Here is a 27596-nt window from a genome sequence, read left to right on the forward strand (position 1 = left end):
TCAGTCCCAGGGACTGGAGGGTATGGGGAATTGCGCGGCGCCTGCGGCTCCGACGGAGCCGCGGGGGTGGAACCACCCGGACCCTAGGCCGAGTCGCGCGAGGGGAGTCCGAAGAGCGATGTCGTCTCTTGGACTTCTTAGAGTGTCTGGACTTACCCGACGACTTGGAGCCTGACGATCGATGGTGGCGTCGGCTGCGGCTCCTCGAGCGATCCTTGGACCTCCTCCTGGACCGGGATCGCTCACGACGCGGAGCCGAGTGGCAAAGCTCGAGAAGCTTGCGGGACCGCTCCCGCCTAGCCTTCGAAGTCAGGGCCTGGCAATCGGAGCACGACTCCGCGTCGTGGTCGGAGCCTAAACAGTAAAGGCACCGGCGGTGGTGATCGGTCACCGACATCAGTCGATGGCAATCATCACAAGCCTTGAACCCAGGCATCCTACTGGCACCAGATGTCGATTGACAGGATCAAAAAGGATCAAAAAGATTTAGTCAAAAAAGACTAAAAGGGGTAGCTCTCCCGGATCGGCGCTTACTGGCGTGGAAAAAAGAAGAACTGACGTCAGCGCGCGAGGGCGGCGTCTAAGTACTCAGACGACGTCATCCCGGCGCACGACGCCGACGACAGACGCGGAGCCGCAGACGACGCCTAGCGACGCGCAAGGGGTATTGCTGACGAAAAATCTTCCGGATCCAGTCTGACGCCTGGGGATATTCTAAGGTGAAGAATCTAACTAACGTGTTTCTTTCAGATAGACACAGGCGGTGCGGATCCGTCACCAACATCATGCAATGGCAGGATCCGCAGGCCTTGAAACCGGGCATCCGTCGTGCAACTTACGGAGTCGAAGACTCGAGAAAAGACATCTAAAAAAGTTGAGAAAAAGTTAGTAAAAAAATGACTGAGGTACCGCTCTTCCCAGATCTGCGCTGGCTGGCACGGAAAGAGAAAGAACTGACGTCAGAGAGCGAGGGCGTCTAAGTAGCTGCCACGACGTAATCCTGGCGAACACGACGCCGATGACGGACGCGGAGTTGACCGACTCCACCTTCCGATGCACAGAGGTACTGCTGATGAAAAAACTTTCCGGATCCAGTCTGACGCCTGGGGGTAATTCTAAGGTAAGGAATCTATAACTAACGTGTTTCTTTCCGATGTAAAAATCGTCCTGCCAAGTGCGTCAGCGGTATCCAGCCCACAGCGGATCGTAAACTTTGCTGCGTCTCTTACCTCAGCGATTGCACGGGAGAGTATGGCCCAGGCCTCCTCTGGGCACTGTGGCAGCACTTGCCCCACCGTATCCCACACAGAGTGGGTATAACGGCCCAACAGACATGCAGTGTTTACCGACTGCAGTCCCAAGCTTCCCAAGGTGGTCCAGCTTTTTGGATTCCCTTTCCGGTGGTGTGGTAGGGAAGGTGCCTTTTGTAGTGGAGGCTTGAACCACTAAGCTCTCAGGGGTGGGATGTTGGGAGAGGAAAGTGGGGTCGGCTGGGCAGTGGCAATCATCCTGTCCACAGGAGCCCCTGTGTTGGGCCTTGACCAAGTGCCCAAAAGGATGTCCGTGAGGGCTTCATTAAATGGCAGCAGGGGCTTCGAAGAGCTCGCTCCTGGCTGAAGCACATCTGTCAGGAGGCAAGTCTTGACTGCCACCGTAGGTAGCTCGAGGTGGAGAGCCTCGACTGCCCTATGTAACACCACTGCGTATGACGCTCCCTCCTCCGTAGCCACGGTAGGAGTAGACAACATGCCTAGGTCTGGGGAGGTACCAGATCACTGGTATCCCCCAGCTCCTCTCTCCAGTCTGGATCGTACTCCAACTGGTCTGTCAAAGGGTCACCAGACACCTCCCAGTCTTCCACACCCTCCTCTGGCTGCCAATCTGTCTGAAAATGGCCAGGGTGGAACACAGGGACAAAAGTCTCCATTGTCGCTGGATCCAGTGTTGGCCGACGGCGGTCCGGCTACGTGTCCACATTTGGGCAGAAGCCGGGTTCGACGCCAGCTGGGGGTCCAGCCGGCGTCGGCTGCGGACGTGGTGCAGGTGGAGTAGGCGCTGGTGGAGGCGTAACGAGGTCTACCTGCGCCGATCCGGATCCAGGCCTGGATCCAAGGGGGCCCTGTGGTGCCGAGGACGAAGGGGCCGAAGGCCTAGGGCCACCCAGCGAGTCCGCGGGGCCCGAAGGCGTGCTAGCAGAGTCAGGCTGCCCAAAGATGGCATGCATGGCTTCGTAAAAGCTGGGCAAGGTTCGTTCCCGGTCCCCAGAAGGGAGGGAAGGCCGGATTCGACCCTGAAGGGGGGGGGACCACCTGCACCCTTCGTCGCTTTAGCCGACGGACGAGGGGAAGTCGAAGAGCGACGATGCTTTTGCGACGACTTCTTGTGCTTCGACTTACCTGACCCAGAGTGCGAATACTTAAAAGAGGAGTGATGATGACTACATGATCGATCCATCTACCTTCCATGCGGCCGGGACCTTGCGCAACAGGGAGCAGACTGCCGGGCCTCGAGGAGCTTTCAGGATCGCTCCCGCAAAGACTTCGGGGCCATGGTTCAACAGTCGGAGCACGACATGGGGTCATGGTCATGCTTCAAGCTGAAGAGGCACCGACATAAGTGGGTACAGGAACCACAGGCCTTGAAACCGGGCATCCCTTGTGCACCAGGAGTCGGTTGAAGACTCAAAAACGAAGTCGACAAAAGTCGCAAAAAACGTAGTCAAAATGTGACTAGGGGTACTGCACTCTCCAGATCTGTGCTTCCTGGCGTGGAAAAAGAAAGAACTGATGTCGGCGTGTGAGGGCGGCGTCTATGTAGCTACTGCAACGTCAGCCCCGCGAACACGACGACAGACGCAGAGTCAACAGACACCACCTTCCAATGCGCAGGGCTACTGCTATCGAAAAAATTTCCGGATCCAGTCTGACGCCTGGGGGTAATTCTAAGGTAAGGAATCTATAACTAACTGTTTTTTTCAGATTATCCCGGCAGTGGGTGCAGACCAATTCCTCAAACTATGAAGTCCTGTAGGATCGAACAGGCAAAATGCCCGCCCCTGTGGACCTGACTTTCTATGCATTAGTGCTTGGCAAACGTGGACAAAGATGCCCATGTTGCTGCCTGACAGATATCCAGTACTGGGACACCATGAGCCAAGGCCGTAATCGCAGCCTTTCCCCTGGTGGAATGGGCCCTTAATCCCTCAGGGGGCTGCTTCTTAGCCAGGGCATAGCAAATCTTAATGCAGCAAACGACCCATGAGAGATGGTCTTTTTCTGCACTGCCCTTCCCAGCTCCCATGTACCCCACAAAGAGTTGGTTGTGCACCCAGAACTCTTTTGTGCGGTCAAGGCAGAACGACAAAGCTCTTTTTGGGTCCAGACGGTGGAGACACTCCTCTTCCTTAGAGGGATGCGGGGGAGCAAAGAAAATGGGCAGAGTGATGGATTGACCCAGATGGAATTGGGTTACAACCTTTGGCAAGAACAAAGCACGGGTGCAAAGCACCACTTTATCCAGAAAAGACATTATGTAGGGCGGCGTGCAAGAGAACGCCTGCAACTCACTCACCCTCCGGGCAGATGTAATTACTACTAAAAAGGATGTCTTGATGGTAAGCAGCCTAAGAGGACAGTTGTGCAACGGCTTGAAGGGAGCACACATAAGATAAGTGAGGACCAAATTAAGGTGCCACTGCAGGATAACAAAGGGCCTGGGTGGAAACAAGTGAGCCAGCCCTTTTAGCAACCTATGTACAGTTCGATCCCTAAAGAGAGAGGGCTGGTCTGGCAAAAGCAAAAAAGCAGACAGAGCAGAAAGATAACCCTTGAGTCTTCCAAAAGCAGAGCCCTGTGGGGCAAGGGTTAGAATGAACAGTGTGAAGAGAAGCAGAAAGAGGGTCAATAGACCTTTCTGTACAGGAAAATATTAAAATTTCTGCCATCAGCTGGCGTATATCGTCTTAGTGGAGGGCTGCCAAAATAACATTCATACTGCAGGAGGAAGGTCAAAAGCCATCAACTGCCGCCCCTCAATCTCCACACATGGAGGCACAGAGTTGACAGGTTTGGGTTAAAGACCCTGCCCTGCTGCTGCGACAGAAGATCCTCCCGAAAGGGCAGCCTGACCGGAAGATCCATGCTTATCTTCAGAAGCTCTGAATACCAGACTATCCTTGCACAGTCCAGAGCCACAAGGATTACTTGGGCCCAGTCACTCATGAACTTCTTCAGTACCTTGGACAGGAGTGGTATGGGCGGAAAGGAGTATGGCAGGCCGGAGCTCCACTCGTGATGAAAAGCTCACAGAGCCATAGCCGCCTTGGAAACCCCAGCGTGCAGTATTGCGGACACTGTACGTTCTCTTCAGAGGCCAACAAATCTAACCAAGGTTCTCCCCACCGCTAAAAGAGACCTTGCGCCACCTCCGACTGGAGACGTCATTTGTGATCCGCTAGGCATAGACGGCTGAGTTTGTCCGCCATGGCATTCTGAGAACCTTTTAGGTGACGAACCATCAGGGTTATGCCCTGCTGTTCTAACCATGTCCAGAGACGCAGGGCCTCTCAACAAAAAGTCCATGACCCCACTCCGTCCTGCTTGTTGCAGTATCAAATGGCGGTGGTGTTGTCTGTAAACACCTGCACTAACTTCCCCTTGACAGAGCAAAGAAATACTTTCAAGGCCAATTGAATGGCTTGGAGCTCCAACAAATTGATGTGGAATCCCGGTCTGCCGGAGTCCAGTGTCCCCTGATCTCCACCTCTCCCAGATGGCCGCCCCATCCCAGAAGTGACACATCTGTCACGACTCAGATCTGGTTGGGGAAGGGAGAGGGTTCTGCCGTTGACCCAATCGGGGTTCGTCAATCACCACTGCAGATCTTTCGCAGTTCCTTCCGAGATCTGAACCACATCATTGAGATTTCACCTATACCATGCCCACTTGAAGTTCAAGTCCTACTGCAAAGCCCGCATACGCCACCTGGTATGCTTTACCAACAGGATGCAGGAGGCCATGAGGCCCAACAGCCTCAGAGTCAGTCTCACCGAAATCCAGGACAGAGGTTGAAACATCGGAATCATAATCTGAATATCCTGGACTCGCTGCTCGGGAGGAAAGGCCCGCAACTGCACTGTGTCCAGAACAGCTAAGATGAAAGGGAGCGTTTGAGAAGGAGTCAGGTCTGACTTCGAGACCTTTATAGAGAACCTCAGTGAATGCAGGAGGTCCACTGTCGTCTGAAGGTGGGAGACAACAGCATGGGACGAGGACGCCTTCAACAGCCTGTCATCGAGGTAGGGGAAGACTGACATCCCTAACCTATGCAGATGAGCTGCGACCACCGCCATCACCTTGGTGAACCCCCGAAGGGCACTGGTAAGGCCGAAGGGGAAAACTGAACTGAAAGTGCTCGCCACCTACCTTGAACTGCAGGTAACTCCTGTGGCCCGGCAGGATGGGGATATGAAAATAAGCATCCTGCAGGTCCAATGCTACCATTCAGTCTTCTTGGTCTAGGGCAGATAAGACCTGAGCTATAGTAAGCATCTTTAATTTCTCCTTCTTGAGGAAGAGATGGACGGTCCGAAGATCTAAAATGGGCCACAACCCTTTGTTCTTCTTCGGAATCAGAAAGTAGTGGGAATAACAGCGAATAAACCGGGACCCTTTCTATAGCTTTCCCGGCCAAGAGAGCCGTAACTTCCTCCTGGAGCAATCTTAAATGATCCTCCGTCAGCTGTTCCTGATTTGGCAGAATGGGAGGAGGAAAAGAAAGGAAAGGCAGAGAATAGCCCTCCTGAATGATCTGCAAGACCCACTTGTCCAATGTTATGGACCCCCAGTGGGGGAAGGGGACGATGGAGTCTCCAGCCAACTGGAGTGGTGTGGTCTTGCAGAACCAGACTAGAAGTGCTTGGAGGCTGTGGCTGCCGAGAGCAGGGTAGCTGACGACTTCTGGCTTCCATTCAAAGGCCGGAATGAACCGCGTCCACGTCCCCGCACGGCTTGGGAAGCCTGCGAAGGACGGTGGCTGGGATAGGGGTGATGTGGCTGGAAACCCCGTTCCATTGCCACAAAAGGGGCAAAAGCTAGATTGGCCACGAGGAGTAGAAGAGAGGCCCAAGGAATTGGCTGTAGATCGACAGTCCTTCAATCTCACTAGGGCCGAATTTGCCTTTTCCCAAAAAAATGAGTTCAATCAAAGGGCATGTCCATCAAATTTGCCTGACAGTATAAGTAACAAGGGTACCCGATATAGGTAGCTTTGGACCTCGGGTGATTGCGTATTTTTAAAAAACAAAGGTCCTTAGCTTAAACATAAATAATGTAACTATATTCACATAGACTTAGATAAGACCTATGCACATTCTTCCAGTGTCCAGCCGGACAGAGGAACATTTATTTGGAAAATTACAAAAGGTTTTAAACGAGATAACGAAACACGAAAGCAATGAAACAAGGGCACAATCCTGTACCGAGTTTTCAACAAGGAAATGAGAAGAAGAAAAGAATAGCAGGCAAAAACTTTTGGGAGCAAACAAGGAGGCTTACAATAAAATAAAAAACTCAAGTAAGCTCAGACCAACAGAAACCACAATACATTTTACACAGTGGATAAATTGTGGTGCTGTTATGGAAAGTCGACGTTTCGATCCCTAGCTCCTAATACAGTGGGATCATCCTCAGGACTACAATTTAAAAAGTTGCCTGATATGAGTTATACGCCTATTGGAATGAACAAGGGAGAAAAGGAAATATGGTCCACCGTTACAATAAGAAAAAGGAAGCATGTCAACATTTAAAGGCAATATACAAAAGCAACTGTGAGGTCCTAGGATGAAAACGTAGGGTTGTGACACATGCACTGACTGTTGATTAATGAACTAGCAACAGTGAGCAAGACAAAAGACTACGTATACATAAGAGAGCCATTGGCGGTGGCTTAAGCGCGAAAGGAATGAAGCGTTATGCTGGCCAACGACGAGTGAAAAAAACGGCGGTGGGAATTAGGCCGTGTTTGGACGGTCCTAGGAGCTTATTTGGACTAGTGAGGAAGCAGTTGTGAGGGGGTGAGGAGGGTGACGGCGTAATTGTGGATTGCTTGCCAGACAATTTATAGTGATTAAGGGTGGTGAATCTCTTGGCGTTATAGTAGTAGTGATGGTGATCGTTGGTGGCTGACCTTCAATAGGGTAGTAGAGTACGAGGCGTCGTCGAGGTGGCGCGAGGCGTGAACACCGGTACTCGATCTTCAGTTGATCATCAGATGGCAGGGTGGTGATATTGGTGTTGCATGAGTATGCCTTTTTAAATAAGGAAGGAAAAATAGTTGGCCAACTGATTGATATGGCAAAAGCCACGGGTGAAAAGAAACGGAAATTTTATACCTTGGGGTGAGGAGGAGGCGCCGCTCGTGGTCGCGTCAGGAGGGTGTGATAACCTGGCTGGAATCAAGGCAGAAAATGCTTCTGCAGCCACGGGAAGGCTACCGATATTTGGTTGGAGCTGTGGGGGAAGGAATTACGTTAGGGAAGGTGAATAGCAGGGTTGGAAAATTGCCTTCAGTTGTCACAGGAGTGACTGGCTTACCTCAAAAGAGTCTCGATAGACCGGGACGGGTGGGCGTCCGGACTGTTGAGGTTAAGGGTTGATAGCCTTGAGCGAGAAATGAGCTTGAGGACGCTATCTATAGCGGGACCACGAGATTGATTGGACATAGAGGAAGGACTGTGTATTCAGTGAGAATGTCGGCGCAAGTGCGGGGGCCATTTTGGAGTGGGGAATTGTGTTGTCACGCCTCAGACCAGTGTGGGGGCCATTGTTGAATGGGTAGCTATATAGCAAAATGGCTTGGGCAAGTGCAGGGAAAACGTGGTGAACTACTGTGAGGGTAAGGTATGCGAACGAGGTGGTTGTGCTCATTAGTTGAGGAATTGACAGAACCATAATAATTGATGAAACCATGAGAAAGCAAAAAAGCAACGTTCGGGCAAAGGATTAAGGAGTACAGAATTTGTAAAAACATCCTTACAATAATTGACAAAATGGTGATTCGGAGTAGCACAGTTCTGTGAATCTTACTGTACACATTTGAAATTAAAAAATAGTACAAGCGAGGCTGTTCTGTAGAACTGCATGTACATATTAACAGGTTCAAGGTAGTGCAAGAAAGGGACAAAGTTCCATGAGATGTTGGTAAAAGAACTGTTGAGCTTTTTAGAGCAACGTTGTCCAGTCCTCTGTTCTATTCAAGCCATTTCGTATTGAGTCAAAGAGGATGATTGATTTTAGTTCTTCTCTGTTCAACAACTGAGCCATATTTCCATCGCGTTGGGGTAATTTCAAGACTTTAAGAACTGTCCAACGGATGTCGTCCTCATTATGATTGGCCTCAGAGAAATGGTCCACAAGAGGGGCATTTGGTGTCCTGCAGCGGATGCGGCTTCTGTGTTGGCAGATCCTGGTTTTAACTCTTTGTGTGGTTTGACCAATATAGATTTTCTGACATGGGCAATGGATGAGATAAATCACATTCGCTGTATTACAGTTGGAAAATGAATGGCTGTGTACTGTGATGTCCTTAGAAGTAAAGCTTTTACCCTCAACCGTAAATGCACAAACATTACAACTGTTAGAAATGGGATTTCTGGTTGGCTAGGGCTTGCGCCAAAGCCAGACAGAAACCACCACTCTAGTCAGGGCTGGGGAGTTACACGCCAAAGATAACCCCTGCTGACCCCCTTGGTAGCTTGGCACGAGCAGTCAGGCTTATCCCTGAGGCGATGTGTAAAGCGTTTGCGCGCGCACCCAGCAACAACACCCAAGGCCCACCACAAAGGAAACTCCACACAAGGTATTCTATAAAAATAGCCTTTGTATTATACACAACACATTAGATAAAAACACACACTCTACAATGTGCCAACAGGCACGGGCAGAATTTACAAGGGATTATATGTACAGGGGACAGGGCCACATGGACCACTGTCCGGAATTAGCACTTTTTAGAACATAGGAATAATACTGTAGACCATAGCACTTACAATCACTGTAGCACTAAAATAGAACATGTAGCACCCAACCAGTAACTACTGGTATCAGGTAAGTACCACCTACGCAACCCTAACCACCTTAGGCAAATATTGCGCAGGGAATCAGGACCTCACTAGCACCACCTGTACTAGGGAGAAAACAACCACCTAAGTATCACAATACCTGTAGGGGTCTAAGCACATAAACACATGATGCATAACATTCAGAGGTGTAAAGCACAGCACATGACGCATAAACACATTCAGAGGTGCAGAAAAGGTACAATGGCGCCCAAACTCACATTAGCCACTACTGTGGCAGTCCCTGGGCCAACTGGCCTAGTAGGGGCAAGGACGCCCTGCGTCCAGAAAAGTCAGGGCGCGCCGGCGCAGGCTGCGCAAGCCAGAACACCGAGGCCACAACCTAAACGTTGCAGTTGCCCACTAAGTGCTGGGCAACTGGAGAGATGCAGTGGCACCACTGTGCCTTGTTAAACAAATATGGCGGGGGGGTTGGAGCCTCTCCTGGGCTCTAATATGTCACACTTGTGGCCCCCTGAGCCTCGCAGGCTCTAAACAGCTTTGAGGGGCAAGGTGGGAGTGGCCCGCTGCCACCTGGGGCCACTCAATCCCAAAACAAATGCCCCCAACGTTGGAGCGCTCTGAGCGCTCTGCGCAACCACTGCTGGCCTCGTTGGAGCCTCGTGGGCTCGGAACCACTGTCAGCACGTTGGAGCGTCTCACGCTCAGAAACAAAGAACAATGCCCCCTTCAGGTATTGGAGTCCCTACGGACTCTAAATAACAATTGGCCCCGCTTTGGAGCGATCTGGCGCTCTTGAACAGTGTTGCCCCCTAAAAGAAGTAACCACTGGCAGGAGAGGGGGGGCCGGCCACCCCCTCTAACAACGGCCCCACGGAGCCCTCCTCACCGGGCTCCCACAGTGCTTGGGGAGGGCTAACACGGTCCCCCCTTCAGGCCCCACTCACCGGGACTTGGACGGCAGCTCCGGTCACGGTGGGAGGCCCTCTGCTCCCCTTCGGCCTTTCTCTTCGCCGTCGGGGCTTTCTCTCGCTGGCAAGGGAGCCCCGTGCAGTCAGGGGCGGTCGATCGCTGGGTCCGACGTGCCTCTTAACCCGGGCTGCCGCGGTGAATCCCAAGGTTCCCTCTTGGCGATGGCTATCCCAGGAGCGCGGGGTAGGCTCCCGTCCGCTTCCTGGATCTTCCGAGTCAGTCCCCGCCCCCGTTCAGGGCTTTCCAGACGGCTTCCGGGTCACCGCGGGCAGCGCGGCGGCTCGGGAAGCTTTGATGCCGGCAACACGGGGTAGGCTCCCGTTCCTCAAACCAACATATAAGCGGGGTGGGCACCCGCCAACGAGCGCTGCAATGCGGGGTGGGCTCCCGCTTTAGACCCGGCAGAAGCGGGGGAATCCCTACGTCGGGGTTCCCTCGCAGATCGTCGTAGCGCCGCGCTGCCGGTCACACGGCAGGCGCTACTCAGCAAAATAGGTACAGCGCTCCCCAGGCGCCTCGAAGCAGGCACTGGTGAAGTCTCCAGATGCAGGGGGGCCACAAGCAAAGCGCCCCTAGCGCTATGTGCAACAAAGCAAAAGCGCTCTCAGCGCCAAACATCAACAAAAGCTCCCAGGCGCTTTAGGGACACCAACAAGTGCAAAGTCCAGCAAAGTCCCTAGGAAGGTAGGCAGGGGGGCAAGGCTGGGCCAGGGGCCAGCTCACTGGGCCCTCCAGGCAGGAAGGCAGTCCTAAGTGGCGGTTCCTCCTGGCCTCCAGCAGCAGCAGCCCCCCTCAGATAGGATCCTGGAAGAGAACAACTTGTAAGGGGACACAGCCCCTTTTTATACAGTAAAAGTCTTTGTTCTTGGTTCAGGGTGAGGGGGAAAACCAGTCGCAGCTGGTTGGGGAGCACCCTTGATGTGCTCAGCCCCTCACTCTATTCACTGGCAGGGCTAGGGTCGTCAGTCGCACCACAGGGGGCGGGGCCAGCATTGTGTGTGGAAAACCCTGCCCTATTCAGGACCCAGGTGTACTCCTCCCACCCATCTAGCTGCTGATCTCCCCATTCACCACTGGGTGACTCATCCTGACTCTGGGGAATCCCTAGCCCGTCACATGATATGACCAGCCAATCACGCGACAGACACACTGCACACAGAAGTGCCCACTTCTAGAAGTGGCACTTCCACACTAGGTACATGCACGCCGCACACATCATCGCGCAGCATTCACTCCCACGAGTCCGCACATACCAAACTCGGGCCTGCACACCCCACGCATCAGGAACTACTAGGGACACATACATTCCCCATGCATTCCTATGGGAGGGCAGGCCTATCTCACCACATGCACTCAGAGCGCGCACGCACTTTACCCTGGGACACAGGGAAAGTGCGTAGAAACCAAAAAATCACCACACCAAGTCACCAGTAAAAAGCAAAAAAAGTTCAGGGGTGAACCTGCCAGAAGGGCCAAGTCCAACAACAACCATTACATTTAAAATGTCCAATGACGGGGGAAAGACCCCAGACAGCATCGAGAGTAGAAACATTTTTAGAGACAGGTAGGGAGGCTCGGATCAGGTGATCCTTCAGGTTTTTATTCTTTTTGAATGCAAACAAGGGTTTATCTATATTTAGATTTCCTACATTCAAAATGGGCCAATGATGTAGTATCGTCTTCCTCAATTTGTTCTCTCCGGTTTCAAACAAATTGAGGAAGATGATACTACATCATTGGCCCATATTCACCTTCCCTAACGTGATTCCTTCCCCCACAGCTCTAACCAAATATCGGTAGCCATCGCTTGCTGCCCTCCGTCCCTTCCCGTGGCTGCAGAAGCATTTTCTGCCTTGATTCCAGCCAGGTTATGACACCCTCCTGACCACGAGCGGCGCCTCCTCAACACCCCAAGGTATAAAATTTCCGTTTCTTTTCACCCGTGGCTTTTGCCATATCAATCAGTTGGCCAACTATTTTTCCTTCCTTATTTAAAAAGGCATACTCATGCAACACCAATATCACCACCCTGCCATCTGATGGTCAACTGAAGATCGAGTACCGGTGTTTACGCCTCGCGCCACCTCAACGACGCCTCGTACTCTACTACCCTATTGAAGGTCAGCCACCAACGATCACCATCACTACTATAACGCCAAGAGATTCACCACCCTTAATCACTATAAATTGTCTGGCAAGCAATCCACAATTACGCCGTCACCCTCCTCACCCCCTCACAACTGCTTCCTCACTAGTCCAAATAAGCTCCTAGGACCGTCCAAACACGGCCTAATTCCCACCGCCGTTTTTTTCACTCGTCGTTGGCCAGCATAACGCTTCATTCCTTTCGCGCTTAAGTCACCGCCAATGGTTCTCCTATGTATACGTAGTCTTTTGTCTTGCTCACTGTTGCTAGTTCATTAATCAACAGTCAGTGCATGTGTCACAACCCTACGTTTTCATCCTAGGACCTCACAGTTGCTTTTGTATATTGCCTTTAAATGTTGACATGCTTCCTTTTTCTTATTGTAACGGTGGACCATGTTTCCTTTTCTCCCCTTTCTCCCTTGTTCATTCCAATAGGCGTATAACTCATATCAGGCAACTTTTTAAATTGTAGTCCTGAGGATGATCCCACTGTATTAGGAGCTAGGGATCGAAACGTCGACTTTCCATAACAGCACCACAATTTATCCACTGTGTAAAATGTATTGTGGTTTCTGTTGGTCTGAGCTCACTTGAGTTTTTTATTTTATTGTAAGCCTCCTTGTTTGCTCCCAAAAGATTTTGCCTGCTATTCTTTTCTTCTTCTCATTTCCTTGTTGAAAACTCGGTACGGTATTGTGCCCTTGTTTCATTGCTTTCGTGCTTCTTTATCTCGTTTAAAACCTTTTGTAATTTTCCAAATAAATGTTCCTCTGTCCGGCTGGACACTGGAAGAATGTGCATAGGTCGCATCAAATTTGCCTGGACATCACCGAGAAGCCAGTTGTCCTAATCCAGGCGTGACGTTTCAAGGCCACTGTAGTGGAAATTGAATCCCTCGTATCAAGGCCACATCTTATAGTGAATTTTGCTGCATCGCGCCCGTCCTTAACTGCCTGAGAGTACACAGCCCAGGCCTCCTCTGGGACTTGTGGCAGCACGTGTGCAACCCTCTCCCAAAAGGAGTGGGAGAAACAGCCCAATAAGCATGTGGTATTCGCCGACCGCAATGCCAGGCTGGAGGAAAAAAACATTTTCTTCCCAAATGAATCCAGGCTCTTGGATTCCCTATCCGGAAGGGCGGAAGGGAACGCACCCTGTGATGTAGACGACTGCACCACTAAACTTTCCGGGGTGGGGTGTTGGCTGAGGAACATTGGGTCGCCCAGCGCTGGGCGATGGTGGCGTGCAATTGTCCTATTCACAGGAGACCCTGTGCTAGGCTTGGACCATGTGCCTAGAAGGACATCAGTTAGTTCTTCATTAAAGGGCAAACGGGATTCTGAGGTGTAAGCCCCTGGCTGAAGCACTTCCGTCAGGAGATTAGTCCTGACCTCCAAGGAGGGCAACTGAATCTAAGTACCTCGGCTGCCCTCTTGACCACCATGGTATACGATGCCCCCTTCCTCTATAGCGGGGAGAGCATGTCAGAATCTGGAGAAGTATCCAGTCCACTGGCTTCCTCAAGTTCCCAATACCAGTCCAACTGCCATGCAGTCATCCTAGTGTTCCAAAGGGTCCATAGACCCCTCCCATTTCTCTACCAAGCCTAACATATCCTCAAAGTGTTTAGGCGACAACATAGAACCCCTGGGTTCAATCGGTGCCGGAACTGGTGTCAAGCAATGTCATTCCGACTCAGTGTCGTCGGGGATAAGGATGGGATTTGTACCACCGATGGGCACTGGTGGCACCGAAGGCACCGACTTTAAGTCCGACGCTGGGGGAGGTTGCTGTGGCATGACCAGTGTTGACCAGATCTGTGATCAGATCTTTGAGACCCGCCACAGCAAATTTAATTGAATCCGATGGGCCACTTCTGACCCCGCGGGGCCCGAGGGCTCACCAGAGGGGTCATCTCACTCAAATACGTAGCGCATGAACTCGAAGAACGTACGAGTTACTTACCTTCTGTAAAGATGCATCTGATAGAGACGTTGTCTAGCTGCAGATTCCTTAACTTAGAATATACCCAGCCGTCAGACAGGATCCGGAAAACCTTTTTGCAGCAGCACCTCTGCGTGCCGGGGGATGGTGCCACATGACCCCGCCCCGACGTCGTCCACGTACGTAACGTCAGCGAGATCATATAAGTCCCTCCCGGCCGCGCTGACGTCCGTTTTCTTCGGAGAAGCTTTTCCGCAACACAACGCGGAGACACCAATAAAAAAACTGTTAAAGTATGGGAACAGTGCGATGGATGAAAATCCAGAAATAAATAAGGAGGATGGTGCAAGACACCATCGTAAAAGACAGAATTAGACACTGCCTCCATATAAGTGAAAAAGCTGTGAGAAAGAACCTCGCAAGCTAAGCGAAGACCCTTCCCAAGTGCAACAAGGGGAGAATATCTCAACAGACAGAAATAGACTGTTATTACCATGCAGAACAACAGACAAAATTAGACTGTTAGTACCATGTAGAACTGTGCCATCCAGCAAGAAAGGAGCACAGAGAGAACAGTGCACGGCAGGAAGGTATGAAAAGTCTGGCACTGTCCCTATAGTAATGGAGGTCCGAAACAGAGGTGAACAAATCCCCAAGAAGACTACTGTAGAGGAGACCAGAACCCTGAGCCAATAGAGAAGGCGGGAAGGCAGCAGGAGAGAATAAGAAATGAAGAGGAATCTCCTGGTGAAGGTCAATCAAAAAGGCATCATTTTACAGGTAATAAACCCTTGAGAGGGAGACAACTGTATTATGGTAACAGAAACCCCTGAGAGGGAGTGAGCTGTATTATGGCAAATCTCAGAGACGCAACAATGTGAGCAACTATGAGAGAAAAAAAACAATGCCAACTGTAAAAGGGGGGCCAACGGTGAACCCCACTTGGCAAGGTCCTCGCAGAACGGGGAGGCTGGGTAGGCGTTAAGGAATCTGCGACAACGTCTTTACCAGATACATCATTTCCGAAGGTAAGTAACTCGTACACCTGATAGAGACATCTAGCCGCAGATTCCTTAACTTAGAATAGATACCACAGCCATATCCCAAAGGGGAGGTGGGTCTGCGACAGGACAACAGAAAGCGCCAAGCATTCGAGCTGGCAACAGAGTGACAGACATTGGAGAAGGCTGTGGCGGAACAGCCAGACAGCAACCCAAATAGCTCGAAAGAGCAAAAGATAACGGGATGCAAGACATCCCAAAAATGCCAAAATGGTGCTGCACCATACCTGTATAAGCATGAGAGGTAGAAACGGCACCAGCCATATACCAGAACAAAAGAAAGAGAGAGAAAGAAGGACCACTCTCAGCGTAATGGCGCACTATGTGAACACCGACTAAAGGTTGAGAAGAAACATGAAGAGATGCAACCAGAGCCTACCAGGCTAGCCCACGGAAGGAAGGCCGGAGAGCCTACAGCCAAGAACCAAAGGTCAAGAGATTGAAATTAGCAATGTTTCTGGAATTGCAGGCGGAGACAAGAAACACGCCAAGTGCACACCCAGTCCCAAAAGGGGGAACAGGGGTGAACAGTAACAATCTTAAGCTCGCTGATGCAGGCCACCACAGAAACATGCGCAGAGCAAACAGCTACAGAGACCATAAGGTGGCGTAGTTAAAAGACGCATAAGGCTGCTCGACCAGCCCGCGGTAAGACCAAGGTGATGACCAACACACGAAATACAGAATGGAGGGTGTAGATCTAGGATGACTGACATTAGAAGAGCCGTCCCGCATGTCCAGCTGATACAAAATAGCACAGCCGACGGAAGGTGCAGCGGAGGCACCAAAGTACTAAGGCTTAGAACGGAGGAATAATCGCAGAATGTTAGACCACACCCTCTGACTGGAAGGAAAGTAACCCTTGTCCAGAAGAGAGAATCGTTCAGTAACTGAACACGAAGGGAGCAGCGGAAACCCGTGGGACCACCCCAGCAAGCGGAACGCAAAAAGGGGCCTTATTGGTAATGCTGCATGCATCACTGGAAAGGTCCCTGAAACATGGAGACTTTGGACCAGACCTTGCAGCCTCTAAGAGAGGTGAAGAGTTAGGAAGAAGAGTATTCATGGAAATTGTATAGATATATATAGCAAAAACGGTTAAACTAGCCCCGAGTATGCGACATTGTTGCAAAGGAACACATCTGGTACCGTAATGGCAGAAAGAAGCTGCCGTTAAAGCATGATGAACACCCCGAAAACCTCAGAGGGAGGAGAATGAAGCAAGATGACCAATGACGTAAAGATGATGCCAAGGCACCACATTGAGCACCGTACAACGGCAGAGAACAGCACCAGAGAACGCCTAGAGGCCAAAGGAACTCGTAGGCCCAGTTGACATAACAGAGCTATAAAACAGCAAACAAGTACCCCACATGGACTATGTACTCCCCTAACAATGGGGAACACGTTCATAAGGGTAAGCCACAGTCAGAGGAACAATCTGTGGAACCCTGCCACAGCAGGTTAACCGCCAGTTGAAAACGCATAATGCATCCAAAGGATGAGAAATGAAAGGGTAATCACCTCTGACCATGCAAAAGGAAGAACTGTGGCTTACTATCAGCCTAAAACACAACGCATCAAAAGGATGCTAAATTTAAAGGTATCACCCCAGAACAAACGCCTGAGGAACACAGGCCTAAGGGGGTGGGGGGCGAAACCTCGCAAGGAGGCGCTGAACAGCCGAGTCGGCGTGCGCATCCAACAATAAAACCCCATCAGAGGGTAAATCAACTGGACTCTCCCGTATATTTTCCGGGAAGACGCTATCCCGTAATCAAGCATGGCGCCATAGGGCGACTGAACCAGCCATAGCCCGGCCTAAGGAATCAGCAGTATCCAAGGCGGAGCGGATCGTAAACTCAGCAAGGTCATGGCCATCCCGGAGAAGATGAAGCAGGTCAACACGAGTGCCTTCCGTGCTGGTGGAGAGCAAAGACTCTGCAGAGTCCCACAGGGCAGAGGTAGCCCGAGCCAGGATACACACTGTATTTATTGACTGTAGCGCAGCACTAGTGGAGGCAAAGATGCTCCGACCCCATGACAAGCCATCTGGACTCCCGGGAGGGAGGACGCAATAGCCGAGGCAAGGAAGGGAAGGCAGTTTGCAAAACAAATCCCTGCACGTCGGGATGCACAAACAAGCAGACCGGATCATGTGGAGCAGGGCAGTGGTGGTGCAAGACCGAACGAGCCACCGGGTCACCAGAAGCTGGCCGAACCCAGGTGCCCAAAAGGGCATTATAAAGAGAAGCTTCAAAGGGCAGAAGCGGCTCCACACTCCCTGACCCACGGTGAAGGACATCAAGAAAAGGGTCCACAGACAAGGGCGCCAAAGGGTGCTGCATGTTCAAAATCCGAGTGGCCAAAGAGACCATCCTGAGAAAAGCTGCACCAGCATCAGTAGCCCTCCGAGGAGGGGATAGTAGCTAATCAGTAGGTGATGGCTGTAAGCTAACCCTCCCAAAACAGAGAGGGTGTGACCAATGCCCAACTGAAGGGAGCCCCATGGACGAATGGGGGTCCTGATGAGGCTCTTGAGAAGGCGAGGAGCCTGTCGGGTGCTCTTGAGGAGGTGGGGACCCTGCCGGATCCACATACTCTAAGGGAGGCACAGTAAGAAATACATCCGACGTCGCCGGTCGTGAGGGTGATGCCAAACTCTCTTCGGACGCCTCCGGAGAAGAGTCAACAACCTGGCGTCGATGCAGCGCCAAAACCACTTTAGTAGGTGCCGACCGAGCTTTGTCCGGCGTCGACTCATCTCCATCCGGGCCAGAATCCACGGTAAGCTCCCCTTCTGAAGAAGGAGAAGGCGCCGGAGCCGGGCATGCAAGCCTCCGGCGCCGACTCAGCCTCAACCCGGACCGGCTCCAACTCCGAGGGTAGAAGCGGAGGCAGAGCAGGGGAGGCAACAAGTTCACCTTCCGAAGAAGGAGAAGGTGCCGGAGCCAGGGGGGCAAACCTCCAGGGCCGCACTGGCACCGCCTCAGCCTCAACCGCAACAGGCTCCGACTCCGGAGAAAGAAGCGGACGCCGGAAAGGTGCCGTCTCAGGCTACGGACAGGCGGTCGCCTGCCCAGAAGGCCGAGGTGTGCACAAAGCGAGGCTTTGAGCACCAGCAACCACCTGCGACGCCACAGGGACTATGCGGTGCGGCAGGGGTGTAATGGGCCGTAGAGGGGGACCCAGCCGGGCCGCACCCTGATGACGCCATATGGATTGTAGATTGGGACACAGATGGGCCACGCCCTGACGATATCACATCTCCGACATCCCTGGAGGGCAAAGGCTCATTTGACGCCGGGGGCGAACCCACCGGCGAGTCTGTCGAGGACCCCACAGGTAGCAGAGGCCCGAGGACGCCCCAGGGATGTGAGAGGACCCAAGGGAGGCCTGCCAAGCCGTGGCATAAGCCTCCATTTGGGCCCGAGTCACCCCGGGCAGAGAGGGGGGGGGGGGCAACTGACGGGGGCGCACATCCAGAATATTCTGGGAACCAGTGCCCCTGACAACAGAAGAAAGGGAGGTCGAGGACCTAGGAGACCTGCGCCGCAACTTACCAAGAAGTGGTGAATGACTGCCTCGACGGCGAAACTGCATTGAAGAGGTCGTCGGATGAGACGACTACGCTAGGGACAGTCCTGAATGACGGCCTCGGGCCCCAGAGGGCATTCGACGGCGAAACTGCATTGAAGAGGTCGTGGGACGAGACGAATACGACCGGGACAGTCGTGCCGAAAGAAACTTCATCCGGCACTCCCGCCGGGACTTCGGCTTAAGGTGTTGGCAAACTTCGCAGTCCGTGGAGTCGTGGTGCTCGCCCAGACACCACATACAAATAAGATGCGGGTCTGTCGCGGACATTTGGCGCGAACAGCAAGTACAGGATTGACTGTTTGCGAAGTGTCGAAAAAGGGCCTGAAAACAGGCCAGAGGACGCGCAGGCCTGAAAACAGGTCAGAGGAACCGCACACTCCGGATCCGCGTTGCACGTGGAAAAGAAGGCAACTGATGTCAGCGAGCCGGGAGGACTTATATGACCTTGCTGACATCATGTACGTGGACTAAGTCAGGGCGGGGTCGTGTGGCGTCCCCCCCCGGCGCGCAAAGGTGCTGCTGCAAAAAAGTTTACCGGATCCAGTCTGACACCTGGGGATAATCTAAGTTAAGGAATCTGCGGCTAGATGTCACTATCAGATTCTTTGATTTGAGAGGGGGTTCTCCGGCTCCCGGAAATTGAGGGAGGTGTGCAGTCGACCCTGACTGAAGCTTCGCAGAACTGTGCCTAGAGCGTCGGTGCTCCTTATCTCCTTCGTCAACGGACAACATTCGAGGTGAAAATGAAGTCCATCCCACACAGCCCCTGCTTCCTTGTCTCCGGCTGTCTCAGTCTCAATAACTCACACTCGCCCCCAGGCACCCTGGGGAAACAGTAGGGAACAGAATGTGAACCTTGGCGAGGCAGTAGTTACATGCACCACGGAAGGGGAGGAGTCAATTGGCGGAGGAATGCAGGCATGTTAATGCACAAGTTACTTACTTGTGTAACGATATATCTGTAAGAGACATTAGTTAATGATAGATTCCTTACCTTAGAACATCACCAGGCATCAGACTGGATCCGGAAAGGTTGTCAGCAGTACCCCTGCGCGTTGGTAGGCGTCGTCGTGCGGCTCCACGTACTTCGCTGGCGTCGTAGATGCCGAGATGACGTCGTCGGAGCTACTTAGACGCGTCGACGCGCGCTGACGTCAGTCCTGTACATGACTTTTCCGCGCCAGGAACGCAGAGCCATGCCAGAGACTGACTACTGGTGCAATAGAACTAGGGCCCTGAAAGGGATGACTTGAACCCTAGAGAACAGTTCGCAGAACGGGGAGGATGGGCTGGCGGTATGGAATCTATCACTAACTAATGTCTTTTACAGATATATTGTTACACAAGTAGTAACTTGTGCATCTGAAAGAGATACGCTAGTGATAGATTCCTTACCTTAGAACACATACCCAAGCAATACCAACCCCGGTGGTGGGTCTGCAAAGTGAGATTACACCAGAAAGACACGGAGAATTGAACAGCCAAAGAAGCCGTCTCTCCGGACTTGACTGTCAAGGCAATAGTACTTAGTGAAAGTATGCAGCGAGGCCCAAGTGGCTGCCTGACAAATGTCCTGCAGGGGGACACCGCGTCCCAATGCTGTAGTAGCTGCTGTCGCTTTGGTAGAGTGGGCGCGCAGTCCTACCGGAGGTTCCTTTTTAGCCAGAGAGTAACAGACTTTAATGCACAGGACAACCCAACGGGAGATAGTCTGCTTGCACACAGCCCGGCCTTTCTTGGCGCCCACGTAGCCAACAAAGAGCTGGTCATCCACCCGGAACTGTTGTGTGCGGATGAGATAGAACAAAAGTGCACGTTTTGGGTCCAGACGGTGAAGCCTCTCCTCTTCTCTTGAAGGGTGCAGAGGCGGAAAGAAAGTGGGCAGAGTGACAATTTGCCCGAGATGAAAGGCAGAGACTACTTTTGGTAGAAAGGAGGGATGTGGTCGAAGCACAACCTTGTCCGGATGAATCACCAGGAAAGGAGGTTTACAGGAAAGAGCCTGGAACTCACTCACCCACCGAGCGGAGGTGATGGCCACCAGGAAGACAGTTTTCAAAGTCAATAACCGCAAAGGACAGTTATGAAGAGGCTCAAAGGGAGCGCACATCAAGTATGTGAGAACCAGGTTCAAGTCCCTTTGAGGCATCACAAAAGGAATAGGAGGGAAAAGGTGGGTAATGCCTTTGAGAAATCTATTGACAACGGGGGACTTGAAAAGAGAGGGCTGATCAAGCAGCCTAAGAAAGGCAGTAAGAGCAGAAAGATAGCCCTTGATAGTGCGCCAAGCAGAGCCCTTCTGGGCCAAAAAGAGAAGGAACAAAAGGACCTCAGAAAAAGGGGCAGAAAGAGGATCTACAGCTTTCGCTGTGCACCATGCCACACATTTTTTCCACCGACAGGCGAATACAGTTTTAGTGGAGGGACGCCTGGCTGGCAGAATCACATTACAGACTTCAGGAGGCAAGTCAAATGGAATCAGCTGTCGCTGCTCAATCTCCACGCAAGGAGGTGGAGGCTGGACAGGTTCGGGTGTAGGACCGTCCCCCATTGTTGCGACAGAAGATGATGTCGGCTTCACGACCGGTCCCTCAACCTCCCACAGGAGCGGGACCTCGATCGGTGCAGAACCGATTGCCGGGCCTCCAATAACTTTCGGGAAGGCTCCCGCAAAGCTTTTGGCACATGGCCCGACAATCGGGGCACACCTCGGGGTCATGGGCGTACCCCAAGCAGAAGAGACACACGTCGTGCGGGTCCGCCACCGACATGTTCGAACAGCAGGTCCTACAGGACTTAAACACGGGCATCCCTACTGCACCAGGAGTCGAGTACTCGACAAAACAAGAGAAACAAGTTCTCAGAAACCAAGTTAAAGTATTAACTAGGAGTACCGCTCTCTCTCGGATCTGCGTTTGCTGGCACGGAAAAAGAAAGAACTGACGTCGGCGCGCGTCTATGTAGCTGCGACGATGTCATCTCGGCGACTACGACGCCAGCAATGTATGCAGAGCCGCTCGACGACGCTTACCGACGCACAGGGGTACTGCTGACAAAAACTTTCCGGATCCAGTCTGACGCCTGGGGATATTCGAAGGTAAGAAATCTATCACTAACGTGTCTCTTTCAGATACCCCCCTCGGCTCCCTTCTTACCCCTCCCCCCCCATCCCTATCCAGCATAATGCTTAAACAGTATGGTTGTTACTAGTAGGAACTAAATATGAACGCTATGGGAGCCCATCTAATGTTGCATCGGAAGTGAGATGATCATGTGAATGCAACCAATATTTGCATATACACAAGTCTACCTCGCTTTTATGCTTGTTTGTTCAGTATTCATAAAAAAATTACAACACAAAAAAAGAAGACAAAGTCCATTTGGACAACTACTTCTTCTTGTGCCTCTTCCATGAGTGTCCGAAGACCTCGAGTGGAACGTAGAGGACTTTGGGCTCCAGGAGTGGTCCAGCGACGACCTCTTCCTCGATCGGGACCTCCACAGAGTCCTTCTGGACGGTGTCGACTGCCAGGCTGCAAGGAACTTCAAAGTCCGCTCCCGCAAGGTCTTTGGAGCCATAGCCCAACAGTTCGAACATGACTGAGTCGTGGTCAATCTCGAGACACCAGAGACAGACGAGGTGGGGATCGGTGACAGACATCATGCAGTGGCAGGCATTGCGTGGTTTGAAACAGGTTTTCCTCAAAGACATCCCTTGAACACAGTGGATTTTTTCCCCCGAATTCGAGAATAGTTCAGAAAAAATCTGCCAATAAGCAACAGACGGGAAGTACTTCCTGGATCGGCGCTTAACCGGCGCATAAAGAATATAACTGATGTCCGCGCACCTTCGTGGCGCCTATATGGCAACATAACGGATACTACCGACAATGTCACACGGAGCCGAATGGAGCCACCTAACAGCGCGTGCAAGGGGTATTGCTCAGCAAAAGTTTCCAGATCCAGCCTTACGCCTGGGAAATTCAAAGGTAAGGAATCTGCAGCTAGAAGTCTCGATCAGATAGAGTATGCAAGGAGGGCACCAAACGTCCCCTTCAGAGCAGTCTGGTGGCGCTGGCAAGTGCCCCCACCCCAGCCAAATACACTAAATCCTGTCTGGGGTGGTCACACCTTCCACTGAAAGGAAACCTATTGTTCTACCTTCCCCTGCTCGATCTCAACTCAGCAGGAGGTCTAGAATACAATCCCGCACACAATGGATTTTTTTTTTTTTTTAATACAACTAAAAGTTGAGAAAAGGCTTGTTAAAAAGCGACAGAGGGGTAGCTCTTCCCGGATCGGCGCCTACCTGGTGCAGAAAGAAAAGACCTGACGTCTGCGCATCTGGGTGGTGCCTATATAGGTACCATGGTGTCCTAACCGACGCGGACGACGTCACACGGAGCCGAATGGAGCCACCAAACAGTGCGCTCAAGGGGTATTGCTCAGAAAAAATGTACTGGATCCAGCTTGACACCTGGGAAATTCAAAGGTATGGAATCAGTAGCTAGAAGTCTCTATCATATGTCAGGCTGACCGTTGGATGGGGTTGAGAGGCACCGCCTGGGACGGCTCCTCCAGCGATTATCCGGCTGGAAGCCTCCTTTGACCATAAGGATAGAAGGCACTCTAGAGGGATCAGGAAGGGTACCAAAAAAAATCGCAGCATGGCCTCCTTGAAAGCCTGACCTGCTGCGTCTTCGCTGATGGACCAGGGAGCTCAGGCTGATACGCGATCAGTTTGAGTCCGACACTCCAACTTGGAGGTAACACTGGAGGCCACAAGAATCTTAGTGATGGGAGTGGTGGGGCAAGCAGGAGCTATGTTTTGAATGTGTATGCTTCTTCTTCTTTCACTTACATGATGACTTCAATTTGGAAGAAGAATGTTGTGGGACCCACTTCAGGAATGAGAAGGAATCCGCATCACTGACTTCGAACAGAACTAGACTTTACAAGCCTCTCAGTGACGATTTGCGACATATAGCTTAACCTCACGGATTGCTTTCGTATTCATCAAGAGCATTTGTCGAATCACGCTGAATCCTTTGAGGAGCACTCAGAGGGTCCGTCACTGACATTTCTTTGTGGTATTCCCCACAAAGTTCAAACCCTGTTGTTTTGGGGTATGGGGGGGGGGGGACTGGTGGGTGGGGTGATTTTTCCCTTGCATAATGGAAAACCTACGGAAAATATTGAAATATTTGGCCTGTCAGACCGGACAGAAATCGAGGGAGCGAGCTCTAGGTCCATGTCAGAAGGCACAGAAATAAAGGAACTAATATGTGGCAAGCAGAAGTGGCTACTATGTAGGGGCCCAATGGCACTTCTGGGTAGGGATGGCCCAAAGCAGAGCTGCATACCGTCACCTAGTGATGTGCAAGGCAACTGCACAGAAATTATCTTGGCTCCAATCTAGCGCCTGGGGGTATTCACAAGATGAGGAATCAGCGATTAGAAGTGTGCATCAGAAAAGTTATTACTTTACAAGTTCTTTCATTATTTGGGCAACATGAGATGGTTTGGTACAAACTGAAAATGCAAGAGAAAAAGACCATTCATAGTAAATACCTTGGAAGGGTTGGTGAGAGTTGAGATGAAGCAGGGAGTCTACAGATATTATACCCAAAGCCAATTTTTCACTTCAATGCTACCAAAGCCTAAACGTTAATCTCACTGTACATAAAGTGATTTTATTCTATTTTGAAACTGCACATTAAAAAGGAGAAAATATGGTAAAACGCTGCACTCACTTGTCATTTTTAATATGTTCGTAAAGGCGTTTGAACTGCCGGATTTGGAAGGAGAGGATTCCCATCAAAAACACCACCATAAGTAGAAAAGGATAAATGCGGCGTTGTACTAGATTTTCCATTTCTGAAACAACACCTACAAAAGACAAACATTTAACTAACACAGTTTTAATCAACAAAAAGAAAAATTATGATGCTAGCGAACAGTTAAAAAAGTTACTTACCTTTGGTAACGATATATCTGTAAGAGACAGTTTAGATATAGATTCTTTACCTTAGAATTACCCCCAGGCGTCAGACTGGATCCAAAGAATTTTTCGTCAGCAGTACCCCTGCGCGGCAAAAGGTGGCATCAGTCGGCTCAGCGTTCATCTTTGGCATTGTGGTCGCCGGGAAGACGTCGCGGTAGCTACTTAGACACCATCCCTGTGCGCTGACGTCAGTTCTTTTACATGACATTCCACGCCAGAAGCGCAGAGTCATGCAAGACACAGACCACTGGTGCACAGAACTAGGGCCCTGAAAAGGATTCCCTGACCATAGAAGTCAGTTCGCAGAATGGGGAGGATGGGTGGGGCGGTAAGGAATCTAAGACTAACATACGTCTCTTACAGAAATATCGTTACCGAAGGTAAGTAACTTGTTCAACTGAAAGAGACAATTAGTTATACATTCCTTACCTTAGAATAGATACCCAGCAATCCCAACCCTGGAGGTGGGTCTGCGAACTAAGTTCACACCAGAAAGTCCTGGAGAACAGAATGGCCAAAGAAGCCGTCTCTCCGGACCTGGCTGTACAGGCAGTAGTGTTTCGTGAACGCGTGCAGAGATGCCCACATAGCTGCCTGATAGATGTCATTGAGGGAGACTTCCTGCCCCAAAGCAGTGGTAGCTGCCGTCGCCCTGGTGGAATGGGCGCACAGTCCCACAAGAGGTTCCTTCTTTGCCAAAGAATAGCAATCTTTAATGCACAAAACGACCCACGCAGAAATGGTCCGTTTGTGCACTGCCCTACCTTTCTTGGTACCCACGTAGCCAACAAAGAGCAGGTCATCCACCCGGAAGTGTTTGGTGCAATCCAAATATAATGAACACACACGTTTTGAATCCAGATGTAGCCTCTCTTCCTCCTTAGAAGGATGCGAAGGCAGAAAGAAGGTGGGCAAAGTGATGGTTTGACCAATGTGGAAAGAAGTAACCACCTTTGGAAGAAAGGAAGGCCTGGTTTTAAGGACGACCTTGTCTGGATGAACAGCCAGAAAAGGAGGTTTTGAAGAAAGGGCTTGCAGCTCCCTCACACTGCAAGCAGAGGTGATGGCAACTAGAAAAGCAGTCTTTAGAGTAAGAAGTCTGAGAGGACAGTTATGAAGCTGCTCAAAAGGAGCGCACATTAAGGTAGGTAAGAACCAAGTTTAAGGCCCACTGAGGCACAATGAAGGAAACAGGAGGAAAAAGATGAGTAACGCCCTTAAGGAAGTGATTTACAACAGGGGACCTGAAAAGAGAAGGTTGATCAGGAAGCCTAAGAAAGGCTGAAATGGCTGAGAGATAGCCCTTAAGTGTGACCAGAGCAGAGCCCTGCTGGACAAAGAAAGGAGTAACAAGAGAACCTCAGAAAGAGGGGCAGAAAGGGGATCCACAGCCTTTGCTGCGCACCATGCCACAAATTTGTTCCATCTGCAGGCGTAAACCATCTTAGTAGAGAGACACTTAGCTGCCAAGATAACATCACAGACTTCGGGAGGAAGGTCGAAGACTGTCAACTGTCGCCGCTCAATCTCCACGTAAGGAGGTGGAGGCCCATCTCCTGCTGCTGTGACAGAAGATCCTCCCGAAGAGGCAGTTGGATCGGAGGATCGATGGCCATGTGTAACAGCTCAGGATACCAGACTCTTCATGCCCAATCCGGAGCCACAAGAATGACTTGGGCCCAGTCGCACTTGATCATCTTCAGTACTCTGGGCAGAAGTGGTATAGGCGTACAGAAGACCACAACTCCACTCGTGACAAAAAGCGTCGCCTAGCGAGTGCCGCCTTGGAAATTCCAACACACAGAATTGCTGACACTGCTCATTCTCTTCGATGGTGAACAGATCTTACCAAGGCTCTCCCCACTGCTGAAGGAGACCTTGCGACGCATCCGAGTGAAGATGCCATTCGTGATTCATCATGCACCTGTGGCTGAGTTCGTCTGTCCTGGCGTTCGGTGAACCTGCCAGGTGTTGAACCACCAGGGATATGCCCTGATGTTTCAGCCATGTCCAGAGACGGAGAGCCTCTTGCCATAAGGCCCACAACATCACCCCACCCTGTTTGTTGCAGTACCACATGGCGGTGGTGTTGTCCGTGAACACCTGCACCACTCTTCCCCAGACAGAGGGGAAGGAATGCTTTCAGTTCAAGATGGATCGCCCAAAGCTCATAAGGTTGATGTGGAGCCCAGACTCTGCCGGAGACCAAAGGCCCCTGATCTCCGCCTCTCCCATGTGGCAGCCCCATCCCAGCAGTGCTGCATCTGTCACCACTGTGAGCTCTCGTTGGGGAAGGGAGAGGAATCTGCCGTTGACCCAATACTGCTTTGTGAGCCACCACTGCAATCGATGTGCAGTGCCCTCCAAGATCTGAACGCAATTGGACAGATTCCCCTGATGCTGTGCCCACTGGAACTTCAGGTCCCACTGCAGAGCCTGCAAAGGCTACCTGGCATGATCCATCAGCAGGATGCAGGAGGCCATGAGGCCCAGCAGCCTCAGGGTCATTGTAACCAAAACCCGGGATAAAGGCTGAGCGATCGGAATCATAGCCCGAATATCCCGGACTCGCTGCTCGGGAGGATAAACCCAAAACTGCGTTTTGTCCAGAACCGCTCCGATGAAGAATAGCTTCTCAGAGGGAATCCGGTGTGACTTCAGCACGTTGACAGTGAACCCCAGCAAAAGCAGGTTGGCCGTAGTCTGGAGGTGGAGACGACAGCCTGGGGTGAGCCCGCCTTCAACAGGCAGTCGTCTAGATAGGGAAAGACTGGAACCCCTGATTTGCGCA

The 27596-nt window shown here is 51.5% G+C and overlaps 1 protein-coding gene across 1 annotated transcript in view; it reads right to left on the reverse strand.

Annotated features, from left to right (window-relative positions):
* Positions 1-27596, reverse strand: part of MARCHF6 (membrane associated ring-CH-type finger 6) — a 1340093-nt gene that overhangs the window by 36279 nt on the left and 1276218 nt on the right. Inside the window, exon 25 of the mRNA XM_085606770.1 lies at positions 24555-24690. Within this exon, the coding sequence (XP_085462896.1) occupies positions 24555-24690 (136 nt within the window). The remainder of the gene's footprint in view (positions 1-24554; positions 24691-27596) is intronic.

The sequence above is a fragment of the Triturus cristatus genome, chromosome 5_2, assembly GCF_964204655.1.
Source record: "Triturus cristatus chromosome 5_2, aTriCri1.1, whole genome shotgun sequence".
NCBI lineage: Eukaryota > Metazoa > Chordata > Amphibia > Caudata > Salamandridae > Triturus > Triturus cristatus.